This window comes from Mytilus galloprovincialis, chromosome 1 (assembly GCF_965363235.1).
Source record: "Mytilus galloprovincialis chromosome 1, xbMytGall1.hap1.1, whole genome shotgun sequence".
NCBI lineage: Eukaryota > Metazoa > Mollusca > Bivalvia > Mytilida > Mytilidae > Mytilus > Mytilus galloprovincialis.
The window spans coordinates 114,183,260-114,203,201 of NC_134838.1; the positions used below are offsets into that span (position 1 = coordinate 114,183,260).

General features: G+C 32.7%; 1 protein-coding gene across 1 annotated transcript in view; it reads right to left on the reverse strand.

The window, feature by feature from the left end:
• Positions 1-19,942, reverse strand: part of LOC143052410 (uncharacterized) — a 56,528-nt gene that overhangs the window by 13,212 nt on the left and 23,374 nt on the right. The window contains exons 5-8 of the mRNA XM_076225444.1: positions 18,362-19,910; positions 17,535-17,700; positions 9,717-9,972; positions 9,265-9,375 (exon numbers count right to left, since the gene is read on the reverse strand). Coding sequence (XP_076081559.1) covers positions 9,265-9,375; positions 9,717-9,972; positions 17,535-17,700; positions 18,362-19,910 — 2,082 coding nt within the window. The remainder of the gene's footprint in view (positions 1-9,264; positions 9,376-9,716; positions 9,973-17,534; positions 17,701-18,361; positions 19,911-19,942) is intronic.

Sequence of the window (19,942 nt, forward strand, 5' to 3'; positions counted from 1 at the left end):
TTCAATTAAGTCTTTCTGTTTGAACCCGTTGAACTGGAACTTATCAGTTATTGGTAATATTAATTATTTTGAAAACAAAAGGTCCTTGAATGGAGTATTTTTTAATCAACAGCATTGTCCTATATAAGTTATAAATAAAGTTGAATTCTTTGCTTTGCTGTTTACGTCATGCCCACTAACAAATTGAAAACTGTACCTATACGCCTTATTTTTAGTCCAGATTTTTAGTATTCGTATTGTTATCTTAGAAAGTCTTACTGATTAAAATACTACAATAGGTAACAATTTGACAATTTAGTAGTGTCAACCCTGTGGTTATGACCCGTGTATATAGCATATTAGTCCTGAATACAACGTTTGGTGGTGCGCCTGTCAGACGCGGAACGTACAGATAAGGTAATAGGTAACAGGTGAATATACTATTGGTATCGGTAGCGGACTCGACCCGGAACTTCTTAATTATTGGCAATATTAATTACGTGGAAAACAAAAGGGCCTGGAGTGGTGTAATTTTTAATCTACACCTTTGTACTATATTAGTTATATATAAAGTTGAATTCTGTGATTCGTCGTTTTTACGTGATGACGGCTGACAAATTGGACCTCGTAATTTTAGTATTATAGATAAGCGAACACTACAGACGCTGGTACAATTTTAAAATTTCTAAACACGGCGCAAAGATTACAAAGATACGCCAAATAAAAATAGTTATTTGCAAAGTGAGCTGGTACAACTCTAAATTTCCAAAGGTTATGACAGTTTAGATGTTATAACTGCATGGAGGGCAGTCCTCAAACAAACAAAAAACAAAAATGCCCTTACCGGTCTAAGTTGGTATAATATTTCAAATTTGACAATGGTAGGGCAATTGCAACAGAAACTACAAATTTAAGCCTCCCAAACGAATAGCAGTTTAATAATGATTAGAAAAATAAGTTTTATCTAAAATGGTAAAAAAAATTGAACGTGGCTATGTTCTTATACATCCATCCCAAATGAATGGAGCCCTGTAATTAAAACTGGTATATTTTTAAGAAAAAATCTTCGAACTGTAAAGCCAGTACAGAAGCCGGAGTAACTGGAAACAAGTGATGACAGGAAAATGAGTGACTTATTCTATGTTTTTTCATTTATGCCCTCTGGGGAAACTGTCCTTAACTTTCTTATCCAAAATCTTTCCCGAGCGACTCTGTCGACATTCGACCAACCCTCGTTGTGGTCTATGATTGTGATGGAAAGGTTTTTGAGATCAGCTTGTGCGTGCCCAGGTGATCTCAAATGACGACTTACGGGTAGGTCCGGTTTGCAAGTGTAGTCACTTCGATGACCATTCATGCGTTTGTTGAATGGCTGCTATGTCTCGCCAACATACTGCATGCCACATCGACACTGAAGGAGGTATACAACATTCTGGGTTTTGCAAGTTACATTGCAAAATATAGTGTACACAGACCCAGTCGAGTGGCAAGTAAATGTTTGAGTATTTAGTATTTGTTGACAAGTTAGACAACGTCTGTTACCACATGACTTGCACCATCCTGCAATTGAACAGCTTTTATTTGAGGAGACGTCAGCTCTAACAAATAAGTCTTTCAGACTTGCTGGTCTCCGAAAAGCTAAGACAGGAGGATTGGGAAAGATCTTGGATAATTTAGGGTGTTTGGCAATAGTTTGTCAATTGGCACGGATCAAACGTGAACGGTTAGTAAAGGCTGGATTGTATGTTAAAACAAACGGGACTATTTTGCTGCGCCTCTTCCGCTTGTACTGTAAGAGTTCATTGCGGCTGTGATTGTTAGCGCGCGCAAACCCCTTATCTATGTCGAATTTCTTATAGCCTCGTTTTGTCAAAAATCCGCGAAGTTCCTGTAACCGTTTCGTGACATCCTCCTGAGAGGAGCAAATCTGCTTTACTCTGAGAGCTTGACTGTACGGGACACTTTTTGTACAGTGTTGGGGGTGACAGCTTTGGGGAGAAAGGTACTGATGTTTATCTGTGGGTTTACAGTAGAGGTCTGTTGATATGACACCGTCCTTTATAGATGTGGTGGTGTCTAAGAAAGATATTTTAGAGTCGGAAATTTCATACGTAAATTCAAAAACCCAGAATGTTGTATGCCTCTTTCAGTGTCGATGTGGCATGCAGTATGTTGGCGAGACAGAGCAGCCATTCAACAAACGCATGAATGGTCATCGAAGTGACTACACTTGCAAACCCGACCTACCCGTAAGTCGTCATTTGAGATCACTTGGGCACGCACAAGCTGATCTCAAAAACCTTTCCATCACAATCATAGACCACAACGAGGGTTGGTCGAATGTCGACAGAGTCGCTCGGGAAAGATTTTGGATAAGAAAGTTAAGGACAGTTTCCCCAGAGGGCATAAATGAAAAAACATAGAATGAGTCACTCATTTTCCTGTCATCACTTGTTTCCAGTAACTCCGGCTTCTGTACTGGCTTTACAGTTCCAAGATTTTTTTAAAAATATACCAGTTTAAATTACAGGGCTCCATTCATTTGGGATGGATGTATAAGAACATAGACACGTTCAATTTTTTTTACCTTATTAGATAAAACTTATTTTTCTAATCATTATTAAACTGCTATTCGTTTGGGAGGCTTAAATTTGTAGTTTCTGTTGCAATTGTCCTACCATTGTCAAATTTGAAATATTATACCAACTTTGACCGGTAAGGGCATTTTTGTTTTTTTGTTTGTTTGAGGACTGCCCTCCATGCAGTTATAACATCTAAACTGTCATAACCTTTGGAAATTTAGAGTTGTACCAGGTCACTTTGCAAATAACTATTTTTATTTGGCATATCTTTGTAATCTTTGCGCCGTGTTTAGAAATTTTAAAATTGTACCAGCGTCTGTAGTGTTCGCTTATATTGTATAAAATTCAAGATGTTGATAGTTTCTCAGTTTGAATATATTGACATGATTCATTTGACATCCATTTGACATCGTGCTATTATTGAAGAAGGATATCTGCTATCCGAAATATCTAATATTTGTTCATTTTATAATTATTTAATGGTGATGTTGTACTCTTTTTGACTTGTTATATATATATATATATATATATATATATATATATATATATATATATGCCTTCCAAATACCGTTTCGATGTTCACGTATAAAAATTGTGTTTTTTATCCAACGCAATCATAGGTTTGAACGTAGTTTTCAATTTGTTCAGTGATGTTAGGGATCGAAACGGTATTTGGAAGGCCATATAAAAAGTACCCTCATTTTTAGATAGACTCTTGAATTTTAAGAGTCAATATAGGATGAATGGATCATATAAACCGGAAGGAAAATATGATACAAGCCCAAACGAAAAAATATAAACGATTCTAAATTGAAAACTACGTTCAAACGTATGATTGCGTTGGATAAAAACCGCAATTTTTATACGTGTGCATGTAAAACAAATTTCGTTGTAGAAGGGTCTAAAAACAGCACAAACAACATTTTCCAAAAGACCAAAAAAGTGAAAAAGTATATTAAAACAAAACGCATTCGACTAACAGGTCGAACAATTGATGTTCTTTAACCCTGCTGACTGCCATTGGCGATTGTCAAATAAAATTGATCACAAGATGTAACAAAATGGATCTTAATATAAATTTAATACTAAACAGAAAAAAAATTTAACTTGTGGCCACGATGGTATGCCACAAACATACGGTGTCAATATTTTTTAGTACACCAGATCCGGATTTCGACAATAAATGTCTCTTCAGTGATGTTAGGGATCGAAACGGTATTTGGAAGGCCATATAAAAAGTACCCTTATTTTTAGATAGACTCTTGAATTTTAAGAGTCAATATAGGATGAACGGATCATATAAACCGGAGGGAAAATATGATACAAGCCCAAACGAAAAAATATAAACGATTCTAAATTGAAAACTACGTTCAAACTTATGATTGCGTTGGATAAAAACCGCAATTTTTATACGTGTGCATGTAAAACAAATTTCGTTTTAGAAGGGTCTAAAACCAGCACAAACAACATTTTTCAAAAGACCAAAAAAGTGAAAAAGTATATTAAAACAAAACGCATTCGACTAACAGGTCGAACAATTGATGTTCTTTAACCCTGCTGACTGCCATTGGCGATTGTCAAATAAAATTGATCACAAGATGTAACAAAATGGATCTTAATATAAATTTAATACTAAACAGAAAAAAAATTTAACTTGTGGCCACGATGGTATGCCACAAACATACGGTGTCAATATTTTTTAGTACACCAGATCCGGATTTCGACAATAAATGTCTCTTCAGTGATGTTAGGGATCGAAACGGTATTTGGAAGGCCATATAAAAAGTACCCTTATTTTTAGATAGACTCTTGAATTTTAAGAGTCAATATAGGATGAACGGATCATATAAACCGGAGGGAAAATATGATACAAGCCCAAACGAAAAAATATAAACGATTCTAAATTGAAAACTACGTTCAAACTTATGATTGCGTTGGATAAAAACCGCAATTTTTATACGTGTGCATGTAAAACAAATTTCGTTTTAGAAGGGTCTAAAACCAGCACAAACAACATTTTTCAAAAGACCAAAAAAGTGAAAAAGTATATTAAAACAAAACGCATTCGACTAACAGGTCGAACAATTGATGTTCTTTAACCCTGCTGACTGCCATTGGCGATTGTCAAATAAAATTGATCACAAGATGTAACAAAATGGATCTTAATATAAATTTAATACTAAACAGAAAAAAAAATTAACTTGTGGCCACGATGGTATGCCACAAACATACGGTGTCAATATTTTTTTAGTACACCAGATCCGGATTTCGACAATAAATGTCTCTTCAGTGATGTTAGGGATCGAAACGGTATTTGGAAGGCCATATAAAAAGTACCCTTATTTTTAGATAGACTCTTGAATTTTAAGAGTCAATATAGGATGAACGGATCATATAAACCGGAGGGAAAATATGATACAAGCCCAAACGAAACCAGGTGCTCCGCAGGGCGCAGCTTTATACGACCGCAGAGGTCGAACCCTGAACAGTTGGGGCAAGTATGGACAAAACATTCAAGCGTGATACAGCTCTGAATTTGGATTGTGATAAAATTTTTGACATTACATGGTTTTTTTTTACACAAAACAAATGTCAAGATTTTACAAATCAATTAAAGATTTCTTCAAACTTTTTAAATCTAAAATTAAATAGTTGACACAGCATAGGTTTCTGACACAGAATGAATGTGGTCTAATGAACTTAAAAAGTTTTTTTTGCCTTTGAGCAATTCACTATGCTGTTGAATATTAATCCTCTCAAAAAAATGTTTGAAGAAATTTTCTTTTTATTTATGAAATCTGAAATGAGAAAAATTTAAACCCCCCCCCTTTTTTTTCACATCCCCGTTTCCCTTTTTCCAAAACTGATATCAATTCAAATTTCTAATGGAGTTTGCAACAATAACTACTCTTTTAAATACATCATAAAATATTAAAATGTAAAATAAAGTGCTTGTTATCACTGAATGGTAAAGATTGGTTGGTAGTAAAAGTGAATATACATTGTTTATTGTATAAAACAATAAAAAAAACTTCATCAGCAACATTTTATATTGGCAAATTTCAAATGAAGTTATTTACATAAAGTTATTGGCAAATAAAAATAGAAAATGACATCATAGTCATGTCTGGCAAATGTCCAACATACATTATCTAAAAACATTTTAGATAAGATAAGGAAAAAAAGCTTCATCAGCAACATTTTATATTGGCAAATTTCCAATGAAGTTATTTACATAAAGTTATTGGCAAATAAAAATAGAAAATGACATCATAGTCATGTCTGGCAAATTTCCCATATATATTATCAACTACTATTCTATACAAAGAAAGATAACTCCAATTGAAAATTAATTGCTATTGCACAATATTGTGCAATTAGATATTTCTTGCTATTGTGCAATACTGTGCAATTGAAAATTTCTTGCTATTGCACAATACTTGATATGGAATCCTGATTTGGACCAACTTGAAAACTGGGCCCATAATCAAAAATCAAAGTACATATTTAGATAAAGCATATCAAATAAGCCCAAGAATTTAATTTTTGTTAAAATCAAACTTAGTTTAATTTTGGACCCTTTGGACCTTAATGTAGACCAATTTGAAAACTGGACCAAAAATTAAGAATCTACATACACAGTTAGATTTGGCATATCAAAGAACCCATTTATTCAATTTTTGATGAAATCAAACAAAGTTTAATTTTGGACCCCCATTTGGACCAACTTGAAAACTAGGCCAATAATTAAAAATCTAAGTACTTTTTTAAATTCAGCATATCAAAGAACCCCAAGGATTCAATTTTTGTCAAAATCAAACTAAAGTTTAATTTTGGACCCTATGGACCTTAATGTAGACCAATTTGAAAACGGGACCAAAAATTAAGAATCTACATACATAGTTAGATTCGGCATATCAAAGAACCCCAATTATTCAATTTTTGATGAAATCACACAAAGTTCAATTTTGGACCCTTTGGGCCCCTTATTCCTAAACTGTTAGGACCAAAACTCCCAAAATCAAACCCAACCTTCCTTTCATGGTCATAAACCTTGTGTTTAAATTTCATAGATTTCTATTTACTTATACTAAAGTTATGGTGCAAAAACCAAAAATAATGCTTATTTGGGCCCCTTTTTGGCCCCTAATTCATAAACTGTTGTGACCTCAACTCCAAAAATCAATCCCAACCTTCCTTTTGTGGTCATAAACCTTGTGTTAAAATTTCATCAATTTCTATTTACTTATACTAAAGTTATTGTGCGAAAACCAAGAATAATGCTTATTTTGGCCCTTTTTTGGCCCTTAATTCCTAAACTGTTGGAACCAAAACTCCCAAAATCAATCCCAACCTTCCTTTTGTGGTCATAAACCTTGTGTCAAAATTTCATAGATTTCTATTCACTTAAACTAAAGTTATAGTGCGAAAACCAAGAAAATGCTTATTTGGGCCCTTTTTGGCCCCTAATTCCTAAAATGTTGGGACCAAAACTCCCAAAATCAATCCCAACCTTCCTTTTGTGGTCATAAACCTTGTGTTAAAATTTCATTGATTTCTATTCACTTTTACTAAAGTTAGAGTGCGAAAACTAAAAGTATTCGGACGACGACGACGACGACGACGACGACGCAGACGCCAACGTGATAGCAATATACGACGAAAAATTTTTCAAATTTTGCGGTCGTATAAAAATATAAACGATTCTAAATTGAAAACTACGTTCAAACTTATGATTGCGTTGGATAAAAACCGCAATTTTTATACGTGTGCATGTAAAACAAATTTCGTTGTAGAAGGGTCTAAAACCAGCACAAACAACATTTTCCAAAAGACCAAAAAAGTGAAAAAGTATATTAAAACAAAACGCATTCGACTAACAGGTCGAACAACTGATGTTCTTTAACCCTGCTGACTGCCATTGGCGATTGCCAAATAAAATTGATCAGAAGATGTAACAAAATGAATCTTAATATAAATTTAATACTGAACAGAAAAAAAATTTCACATGTGGCCACGATGTTATGCCTATATATATATATATATATATATATATAGTGTGTCTAAAAATAACAACAATCAACATTCAATCTATCTAGGTGTGGATCAGTTTGTGAATAAACTGATGCAGTTACTAAATTAAATTATATAAGTGTCTAAGAATGTACCTTTAACACAGTAATGAGTGTTGTAAAATTAGTTGCTATATTTTATATATTCACGCAATATTTCGCTAAACAAATTAGCTTCATCGGGCGTGTGCATCTATCTAGGTGAAATCGGATGCATTACAAAAAATATCTTTGTAGCTTGAGCTACACAAAATTCGTGTAAAAGTTTAACATATTGATTGATGGTCTATATAAAACATATATTATATATATAATATATATATATATATTACTTTTCAGTAAGTGAACCAACTAGTTTGCTTCATTGATAAAATTGAGAATAGAAATCGGGAAGCAGTCAAAGAGACAACAACCTGACCAAAGGTAACAACAAAATACAACAGCCGAAGGTCACCAATAGGGCTTCAACACAGCGAGAAAATCCCGCACCTGGAGGCAGACTTTTTCATACTTAACCTTAAAAACATATTATTGAATTCAAATTCAAAACAAAACAAGACTAACAAAGGCCAGGGGCTACTGATCGGCACAAACATGCTGCAGGGTGAAAGATATTTTTTGAGATCGCAAACCCCCCCCCCCCCCTTTACACCTCTAGCCAATGCAGATAAAGTAAACACACAGGAATATACGCAGTAAAACTGGGTTTAAAATAGTTTATCTTTACTGAAAATGGCAGAACTGTTGTTGCATGCAATCTGCTATAATTGCAGTCGAAATCCGGAGTATAAAGTAAACCCATATTTAAGAGTATTTTTTAACTTTCAAGATTGACTTTAATGCTTAAGCTTGTGTTAATAAAAAGAGATTAAAAGATAAAAATGTGTAAGTGTTTATTTTAAAGTTAACCTTTAAGAACTTGGTATTTGTTATAACATTAACAGTAACAATGTTACTGCACAATATCATGTGCATTTTGACATTTTATGTCTTTTTAGTGATGCTCGATACAAAAATATTTGCCCGAAACTTGAACAAACATTGAAGAGATGATTAAACTAAAAGGGACTAAAAGAAAAAGCCAAACACGAGCAAGGAATCAGAACTATACAGGAGAGAAATACATTTCTCGATTTAAAATGATTCCGATATATAGATAGAATAATAATATCGGTATTTAATGAGATCTTGGCCACTGGGCTGGTGACGTTCTAGTAAGCATTCATCAGTTGTAACTTTTATATCATTGCGCTGTCCATTATATTTTATTAAATGTGTCTCAATTATATAACTTAAATTAAGTTGAAAGTAGAAAACATTGATATATGTCGAACTAGTTGATATTTTCTAAATCAAAACAAACATCTATAAGGAACAAAAAAGTAATAATATTTGTGTTTCCTATTACATCTTTCACAAAAAAAAGGGTAGGTAAGTATGGAATTGTTTTATTTTACAATTATTTAGTTTACATTGAGTATATGGGAGGGTCATTCTTACTTTATCAGTGCTTATTTAAAAATGACAACAAAAACTTTAGGGTAGGCTATTTTTTTTTAGCTTAAAAAATAGGGAGGTAGGGCAATAGGAAACACGCATTTTTTATCTGGTTTTATCGGCATGACACTTACCTCGACCATACATCTTGTACAATTTTCAATCTGAATTTGCCAGGACGATTGTCTGCATAACAAGGATTTGGTTTGGAAAAATGCCAGAAAATGTTGTACTGGTAATTAGAACTGAAATAATGAAAATAAATGTAATCATTGTATTAATGCAACATATAATTGTGTGTTCTGGTGATATACAGTGACAATCAGTAGTTACAAAATAAGAAATACAAAAAAGATGGTGCTAGACATAGAACATTGTCACATGTATGTGTGACCTACTTTAATTTAAACCCGCTAAAGGAACAGCATACATGTGTTCAAATTCATTTCTAGCTACATTACAGAATTTCATATGAAGATTGAAAGTGAAAATCTTGAACAGTCGTTGACTCGGCTATGCAAAGAAGAAAACATACAAAAGAGAAGTAACTCTTAATGTTACATTTATAATAATGATATCAGAATACCTGTTCCAAATGTCTTGCGCCACTTTTATTCTGGACTTTTCAGAAACAGATGTCAACCACCCTTTCTTTTTCATATCATCAGCATAATCAGGATGATCTTTCAGGTAATACGGGAGGTACCCACTTATTATGAAATAGCCACTGGATTCATAGCTGTCCCATTCCATACAATGCATATCTTCAACATATTGCCAGTACCGTCCACACCATTTCTCACCCCAATAACTTGCATCTACCGTTTTTAGGATTTTTTGAGCTACAGTTAATACATAATGTACATGGTATAATATCTATAAGTAAAGCAACTTTGTGAGCAAGATCACATACCCTACAAAGTCATTGGCAAAACAAATATCTTTAAATTCATAAGGCACAAAGATTTAAACTCCTACAAAATGCAACTGATACAAATTTCTTTTTTTTTTTTAACGTAATAATATCTTTATTGCATATTTGCTGTAACAATTTACTAAGTTTACAGCTTGTAACTTAGTATCCCTCATGTTAGTTTACCTAATAGTTTCGGGAAGCACTATTTGGTAAGATATAACTAATTCATAATATTAGTATCTATAGTACAATTGATTTCACAATTATATATTAAAATAAATATTGTGAATACACATACAGATCTTTGTTAAATAATTTCCTTCCCTATTTTTATACATTAACTTTTCCGGAATCTTTTCCGTTATCGATTTTATCAAATGATCCGTATTCCATTGAAAGAAATTGGGCATAGTTAGTGTTGTTTCAACAAGCATGTGCGTAATCGCATTATTGATTGTGTCTAAATATTCTTATACAAACAGGATTTAACTTATTTTATAAAATTTGGTAAGTATGCAATTTTTGTTTAAGTTTCTACTGATCTATTGTATGTCGTCGTGTATATGTATTACACAAGTAAGTCATTCATTTTAGCGTGCACAATTCACAATTTGTCTACACTAGAATAAATTATTAAATAATCGTGATTACACATGTTTATCTTTTTTTTTCCCTATAATGTTTATGAATAAAACAACAATATGTACCATGTCGTTACTTATGCATGGTTGAACATTTTTACAAACATGCCAACATGCATGATTGAACTTGTGAATAAACATGACCATATATGGCTTGTAAACAATTAACAATTGTGTTTACAAATTACTATGTTTTAACTTTTTATAAAATAATGTTTCAAACATTTAAATTGATTTAATTCTGATTTTTTTTTTAAATCTTCAATGAATCTATTTGTTTTTAGAATTGTCTTACTATTATTTTTGTTATTAAAATTGTTCATTTCAATAATATCTGAAATTTCTTTTTGGAAAATTTTCAAAATGTTTATTTTTTTTGTTTTCTTTTCTGAGACATAATATGCTTTATATAATGAAAAGGATATTATTGTTAGTATGTAGTTAATATCAAAGTATGCTGAGTCTTCAATTTTGTACCCTATTACTAGATTTTCAAGACTTATAATGTTTTTGTCTATACCTAGGGAGTTCATTAATTTCATTGCTATTTTTAGGAAGTCTGTATTAAATAAGCAGTTGACAAAAAAGTGTTCATAGTTATCTTTTTCTTTACAATGTTTACATAAGTTGTCTTCAGTAATTTTCCACTTTTTTAATAGTTCATTGCATGGCAGAATATAGTGAATAAGTTTCCATCTAAACATTTTTAATCTGTTATCAGTGAGATATTGAAAAATGAAAACAAAGTTATTTTTGAACTTGTAACTTAAATTTTTGTCAAATAATTTTTCCCACAACAGAAAACCGTTCGGTTTTTCATGATTTTCTTTTAGTTTGAACATTTTATAAAGTTCTCTAGTGCTCGTTAATGGAGTTATTGTTGTGTACCTAATTTTTAAGTCGTTAACAACTTTAACTTTAGTTTTGATGGATTCTTCAGTACAAAGAATTAATTTCCAATTCATTGGAATAGCCTTTTTTAACATATATATTTGGTTTATCCAATTTTGTTTATATTTAAGCTTAGATAAGATGGTTGTTTCAGAGATTTTACCCTCTTCATCAATGATATCATTTATTGTAATTATATCACTTTTTATCCAATCGTCAAAGTTTAGACATTTTCTGTTAAACCTAATATTATCATTTCCCCACAAAACTTGTTTTCTAATTTCAAAAAATCTTTTGGGATATTTTGTGTTTCCTCCTTTTTCACTAATCCAATCTTTAATTAGTTGCTTGTAAAAGTCTGGCATATTTTGTAACTTATTTTTATCAATGTCTTTAATACTTTTTAAATTCATTTTGAATACAAGAAGATTTTTCCCTAATTTGTTAAAATAAAATTTTGGAATGATTGTCCAATTATCATTTTTATCTTCACTTAATTTTAAAATCCAGCTGATATGCAGTGATTTTATGTAAACATCAATGTCTGTCATTTTAAGTCCACCTTCCAAAAAATCTTTTGAAAGTGTGGATCTTTTTATTTTGTCTTTTTTGCCTTTCCATATAAAATTATATATCAAAGTTTTAAAATTTTGCAACATTTCTTTAGGAATTATAGTGTTTGATGCAATATATGTTAGGTTTGGCAAAACAAGTGATTTGATGATGACTATCTTTCCTATAATAGTAAGATTTCTTTTACTCCAATCAGTTATTATTTTTTTACATTTTAAAAGCTGTTTTTCAAAGTTTAATTTTTGACATTCTTGTTTATTGTGACCAAAGTAAATTCCAAGACTTTTAATAGGTGTAGTACACCAATTTATATCTTCACATTTATCACGACAGTGTTTCAATTGGCCTAGCCATATCCCTTCAGTTTTTGTTTTGTTCAATTTTAAGCCTGAGAAAGTACCAAATATTTCTATTAAATTAATTGCAAGAGTAACATCTTTTTTTGATTAAAGAAATAAAGTAGTATCATCTGCTAGTTGGCAAATTTTCAGAGTATTACTTTTTCCGTCTAGTTTTATTTCTAGTCCTTTTAAATTTTTATTTTCCCTTATCTTAATTGCCATTACTTCTACTGCTAGAACAAATAGTAACGATGATAACGGACATCCTTGTCGGATTCCACGTGAAGCACTGAATCGAGTAGAAACCCACCCGTTATTAATAATGCATCCTTTAATATCCGAGTACATTGTCTGAACCCATGTGGATACATGCTAGTAGTCTGTTGTTATTTATGTATTATTGTCATTTTGTTTATTTTCTTTGGTTACATCTTCTGACATCAGACTCGGACTTCTCTTGAACTGAATTTTAATGTGCGTATTGTTATGCGTTTACTTTTCTACATTGGCTAGAGGTATAGGGGAGGGTTGAGATCTCACAAACATGTTTAACCCCGCCGCATTTTTGCGCCTGTCCCAAGTCAGGAGCTCTGGCCTTTGTTAGTCTTGTATTATTTTAATTTTAGTTTCTTGTGTACAATTTGGAAATTAGTATGGCGTTCATTATCACTGAACTAGTATATATTTGTTAAGGGGCCAGCTGAAGGACGCCTCCGGGTGCGGGAATTTCTCTACATTGAAGACCTGTTGGTGACCTTCTGCTGTTGTTTTTTTTTTTTCTATGGTCGGGTTGTTGTCTCTTTGGCACATTCCCCATTTCCATTCTCAATTTTACATCTACATAATAGGTGCTCATTTGCAACAAATTTTCATGAACTTTTGTCGTGTGGTATCAGAGGAGATGTATATTTAGGTCGAATTCTTTTAAAGTTCAAAGGCGCATTACTCCTAGAAAAAAATAGTTATAATGTCCTGTTGATACGCACATCTATATGGTATGTCCTTATAATCTTCAAAGTATCATTTAAGGTAACACGATACCGAATGACGTTACGCCATGAGTTATCGTTCCTGACGTTATCGAATAACGTTCACACATATAAGCCAATGCAGCGGGCCTTGTGTGACATTTTTAACGGTAACTTTCCCTAGATGCGGAGTGCCGAGAGTTTTGATGCAATACGTAGCGGTTATTTGACATAGATTGTTTTATCGTTTTCCGGCAATCATTCTGCTCATTGTTAATCTTTAAAAAGTATTACTTTACTTTTAAATATTCTGTTTCTTTGATATTTAAGCATCTGCACGCTTTATCTATATATGTTCTTAGGCATAACAGACACAGTTTTATCACTTTATTTTTTTTCTTGGTATAGATATAGGAAGATGTGGTGTGAGTGCCAATGAGACAACTCTCCATCTAAATAACAATTTATAAAAGTAAACCTTGGTTTATTTTTGCAATAAGTACTTATTCATGATTCACGCCGTATCCCCATGAAATTTTGTTTTGAAAGTAGAAATCTAATTTATAGAAGCTTAGAATGATGTGTGAAAAAAACGTGGAATTTTACAACTATTAATTCGTTTTAAAATGGTCATCAAAAAAACCGCTCGGACAAAATTGAAATTTATTTGGATGAGAATACGGATATAAAGCACAATACAAGCAGACGTTGAAAATCATACAGAAAATAGTTTGTTTGTATGGAATGTAAAAAAGTGGTTATTTAGCCGAATAACTTTTCCTGTGTTCCATGTGTAAACAGTCTCTGAAATTCATTGGTCTGTACAGAGTAAATTCGATATAGTTTTGGAAATATTTTAAAATTCAGTGCCAGCTTTGTAATCGTATAAACCATGTCTACTCAGGACGGACAGCAACATCGGAATGAAGCATTAGAAAGTTAACGAAGGCTGAGAAATACGTGGGCACTTGATTCGGCAGAAATAAAATAACAAAATTCAGGTTCCGTTACAGTCTGAATAAAGCCAGCCCCGAGTATCCACTTGCGTCTACAAACGCAAGTAATTGATAGTTGAGGCTGGCTGTAGTCAGACCGGTTCCGTGTTCCCTGATTCCGTTATAATTTTTTTTCTCGAAATTTACATGCAAACGACTGACTTTTTATTATTCAAACGGCAAGAGACTGTAAAAAAAGCTAGATCTTGAAATCATTTAGATTTTATATTCGTGTTAATTTACGCTTGCATGGGTATTCGGTGTTTTTTTAGTTTTGAGTTGGAAATAATGTACATGTACAAGTTGGGAGATAAAACGACTGAAAGAAAATTAACAAAGTTACCTTTTAGGGCTCTGAGGGCCATATTGCTCGCATACTAGGCGTCGGAAAAGGCCCGGAAAGTTTCTTTCTTAAAATTAGTTTTTAGAACAAGTATACAAGTATTTTATTTCATTTGAAGTATATATATACATGTATAGCGTCAGTTAAAATTTTCCCGACCATCATCGCGGATGCCCTGCCTCTATTGCAAAACCTACCTATTGTATTTATTGTTAACTTGTTCTCGTCCTGAACATGCATGAAATATTTTCCACTGGACGTTAACCAACCAATAATCAAAGCAATCAATCCTACAATTTACACCCGTCACTTGGAACTTTAGTTGTTAAAATTTAAATCATTGCCTCTAATTTTTTCAAAAATTCGACAAAGTTTAAACGCAGACCGCGAGGAAGACCAAAATTGAACAGTTACGCAAAACTAATTGAACATGCAGTTGTTTTACTTATATAAAGAATGCATATATGATCTCAAGATTTGTTATGTAAATAATTTTTCACAAATGACCAAATGTTGAAATTTGTGAAATTTTGCATAGTTTGCTAACCCGAATAATTCAGTTCCTCCCTGTAATCGATCTCTCCTACTTACTTAATGTAGTAAGCGGAATATAACGACTGAATTATTCGGGTTAACAGTTTGCAAGGTTTGTCCGACTTGCTGAGCAAACAAGTAACACATTTACACCACGCAGAGTACACTATACTACATGTATTGTATGTACCAAGTCAAGAATATGACAGCTGTTTATCATTCTTTTGATGTTTTTCAGCTTTTGATTTCGTCATTTGATAAGGGATTTTTTCGTTTTGAATTTTTCTTGGAGTTTTGTTATTTTATTTTTTGGAATGTGTATTTTATCAGGATCATTATTTTTCCTCATAATTTTCACAAATAACAGAATGTTTAACCTTTTTTGACTGGTGCATCAAATGTGTCTTTTATAAACAACTGTTTTCAAAATTGTATTGTATCGTCCCGAACATGCATGAACTATTAGCCACTGAACGTTAAATAACCATCAAACCGAGCAATTAAAAAACTGTTAAATGAATCAAATTTTTTAAAATACTATATTTCTGCATCACGGAATGCAGTACGTACCACCATTGTCTAATATGATGGAGTTAAAAATCAGTAATTCGGATGAATCTCAGACACGTGAAATGTTTCATTTAATTTTCACGTAAACTTAACAAAAATCTGAAGGTATTTTTTATGGTTTCAATCAAATTTTAGAACAAAGATATTATTTGAATAATTTTATTTCAAATATTTACGTGAATTTAACGTGTACAAAATTCCGGTGATTTATGCATGAACTATTATCATAAGATTCACATGGAACCTGTTCACGCAAGTTTCAAGTATATGCTCGTTTGATGTGAAAATCAGACGATATAAATATTAATTCATGTGAGTGAAATTCCATGTGCAGGACGAAATAAAATTATATCTGATTCAGTAGAATTGTATATTGCATTACTAGGAACTTTACGACAGTCGACAGGGGAAATGAAAATAAAATATACTCATTCAGATCCCGACACATATTTTTTTCTCCATTTCTCTGAGAAGGAATAACGTTATATTCCGTACACCATAACGTCACACGTTTTTGGTCAAATTCTAGGCCTATCGATCAACTTTGAAGCCATTTATTTCAAAAACAAGGTTGGTGACATATGAGTTTCTATACGTGTATGGATTCACTATGCAATCCTGGATATTATGTTAGGTTTTTTTTCTCCGTATATAAGAAAATAGCCATCCATTCGAAAATCTAAAAAGGTAAGCCGAAAAAAAGGCATTTCCTCTATATACCTAAGTAAATTTGTCGCCAAAATTGACGTTTTCCTATGAAAATTCCAAAAAAACAAAAATGGTGACCCCCATTTTTTATTACATATTCCGATGTAACTCGATTCAAAGTACACGTATGCCAAAAATTTTGGAAATCGGGAGATATGCCATTCGGTATCGTGTTACCTTAATACTGTTGTGTGAGTTCGGAACTCAATAACGGACGGACGGTTGGGTCATAAACAATATAACGTAAGCAACATTAAAGCTACTGGTCTAATGAAGTAAGGTAACATCACGATTCAATAAAAATGACAGGAGAACAGGAGAACAACAGTTCACAATACACTTCTTGGAAAGTATAATATTCTAAATTTCTTTCAATTTCTTAATAGATGAATACTTGTGTAGTATTGTATACCCATATCATATATGCATTTTAATGATTGGTTTGATACATTATGGGGATACTAGAAACCGTTAAAAAAGGAAATCGCTTTTCTTCAACTTTAATATTAGTATGATATGAAAAAAAAGCATATCTTTCCAGTGACAAATATTATTTTAAACCAAATGTGCCAAATTGTGTTTTTTGCAATCATAATCAAATATATTAACTTCTTACATGCCCTATTGTAGTCCCTATATTTACCTCGAAATTACCATATTCTTATCCCAATATTTTCTATAGTGTTTTGTTATTGCAACCCTTATGTTTTCCTTAGGGTCAGTCTATGGAGACTCTTCACGAGTTATATTGTAGCCGATCGCTATATTCACCTCAAAATTTCCATATTATTCGGACCCCTTCCGATATATTAACCTCAGACATGCCCTGTTGTTACCCCTATATACATGTATATAACTCTGAATTTCCCTATTATCATCCCTATATTTACCTAGGAATCGCCTTATAATAACCCTTGTATTTACCATGGTATGCATCTATGATACAACATTTCTCGAGAGTCTCCGTTTTAACCAGTCCGTTGTTATCCATGAGAATTTTGTAGTTCTGCCAATATCCTGCAGTTACTGCTATATCTAAAGGTGACACTCCGTCTTCGTTCTCTACATTTGTATCAATCGTAACCGTCGCCTGCAATTATAAAACTTTCGAATATGAATGAGTCAAATAGACAGCAACCCAACGACAGAAATAAAATCAAAAACATATATAGATCAACCAACAGTTTTCAACAATAGGCAAGTTTTTGTATAATATTATTGCTATGTTCTAAACAGTCCGTTGTAAAAACATAAATGTGAATAAAGTAATAATGTGCTGTCAACAGCATATTATTAATATAAACATAACTACTAGTAGTCAAATTACTGTAGATTCCTTTTTAATCGTTGGATACCAATTTTCGTAGTTTTGTCGAATTCAAATGTTCAACGAATTACAAAATTTATATACGCTCTGTATGCAGAGATTGCCAAAACCACGAAATCAAATATCCACAAAAATGCAAGTTTTCTTCAATCCACGAAAGTTGATACCCAAGGAAATATAATACATTATAGCCCTGATTTTCCCAATTTTTTGGAAATTACTCGAAATTGCGTTTTTGGTGGTTTCGTCTGAAAACGTATACCTTTTGTAAACACGTTGGTAATTCTGTTCAGATTCAGTCGACATTCTGTCAGTACTTCTACAACGGAATTTTCATTTAACATTGATATGTCTTAAACTTTCACAGGATGAATTTAAGGCCCAACTTTCCCACAACTGATGATGAATTTAACTGTAATATTACCTTTGTCACCATTTTGAGAACTGAACTGTCTTGCAAACCTGCAGATAGATGCAAAACTGATGTTCCAGGTCGCAGCGATTTCTTCTTGTACAATTTATAACAATATCTAAGGAAACAGTCTTCTTTACTTCTTACAAAGGGAGAAATATCGATATCTTTACTCAAAAGATGAATGTGTGGTAAAACTCCCGGAACTTGCTTCCAAATCTTCACAGCATTGAAATGTCTTAATTTTTCTCCCGTAATCAATTCTAGAACTGTTAAAACTAGTTTTACCATATTGTCTTCAATTTTCTCAGCATCTTTTCTACTTTCAGCTGGTAAACTATCCAAATCAATTCCTACGTCTGCTCCGTCGTCTGATCTGAAGAACTTGGCTCCATATTTCAAAACTGCATTTAGGACAGTTTCAGGGGTATCCTTACTTGCTGCAGCTAAAATAACATTTTGCAAATAAGAAATATTTACAAGTTTCTTGGACGAACTATTGTATAGTTTCTTGTGAAAGTGCCTCTGGAAAGAACAGCGTTTATCGGAAAGTTCACATTTCCATATGATATCAGTCGACTTCTGAATTAACAATTCTGCCACGTCAAAGCATTTCATTTCAATACAGTCTCTCAAACATTCACATACGATGTGAACATCCCCAGTATAGTTCATACCAAGATTTGGATCGTGATTAAGTAAGAGGGTTCCAATCTTGCTGAAAATATCAATTTGTGTTCTGGGCTTTCTTTTCAGAGCAGGATGGTTTTTGTTTAGTAATTTCCCCAGCAAGGATTGTTTTCGTACAAGTGGAATTTGCAATGATTTACATAGGTCTTGCAAATGTTTGTTTGTTTTTTCATGTTTTTCTGTCGATCCGTGTTCTTTGTGTTTGTAGTAGCGTGACAAAAGATATGTCATGACATCAATTGAAATGTCCCGTGAACTAATAGCAATACTTAGAACATCAATTTCAGTCATTTTTTTCGCGTCGTTTTTTCTCCATTTCTTTAATGCTGTTTCCACAATATCTACTGATCCAGAGGTAGCAGCCATTGCCATTGTTTTGTCACTAATTGTTTGTGCTTTCTCAATAAGAATCTTTGCAATATCTGTGTTCTTGTTAGTTATTGACAGACCAACCACTATCTCATCTAAAGATGTATCATTTGTTCCGTTCAGTGTACATCCGATCGAAATCAGGTACGTCAGTATTTGTAATGGACTGCTGTCTCGCCTTGTATATGACGCTTGTGATACAACTCGATGTACGGCTCCCGACTTCTCAATGTCTGGTATAAGTTCAAGAACATTTTTGACCAATCTCAATGATTTCAAGTCTAATGCTAAAGAAAGACAATTACGTCCAAAGTTATCATGATAGGTTGAAACTGTTTGATCTAACTTGCGTAACTTCCGCATGACTGAATAATTTCCACACTTAACTGCTAAAAAGAATGGTGGAACAGTTGTCTTCTCTTTGGTATCTCGTTGCAGATACCCGAATGCCTTCAGTTTGATCTTCTTTCCTCTCCTATCTGAGGGAACAACGCATCTGTGTCTATAAAAGAAAATCATTTTAGGCTTGTAAAT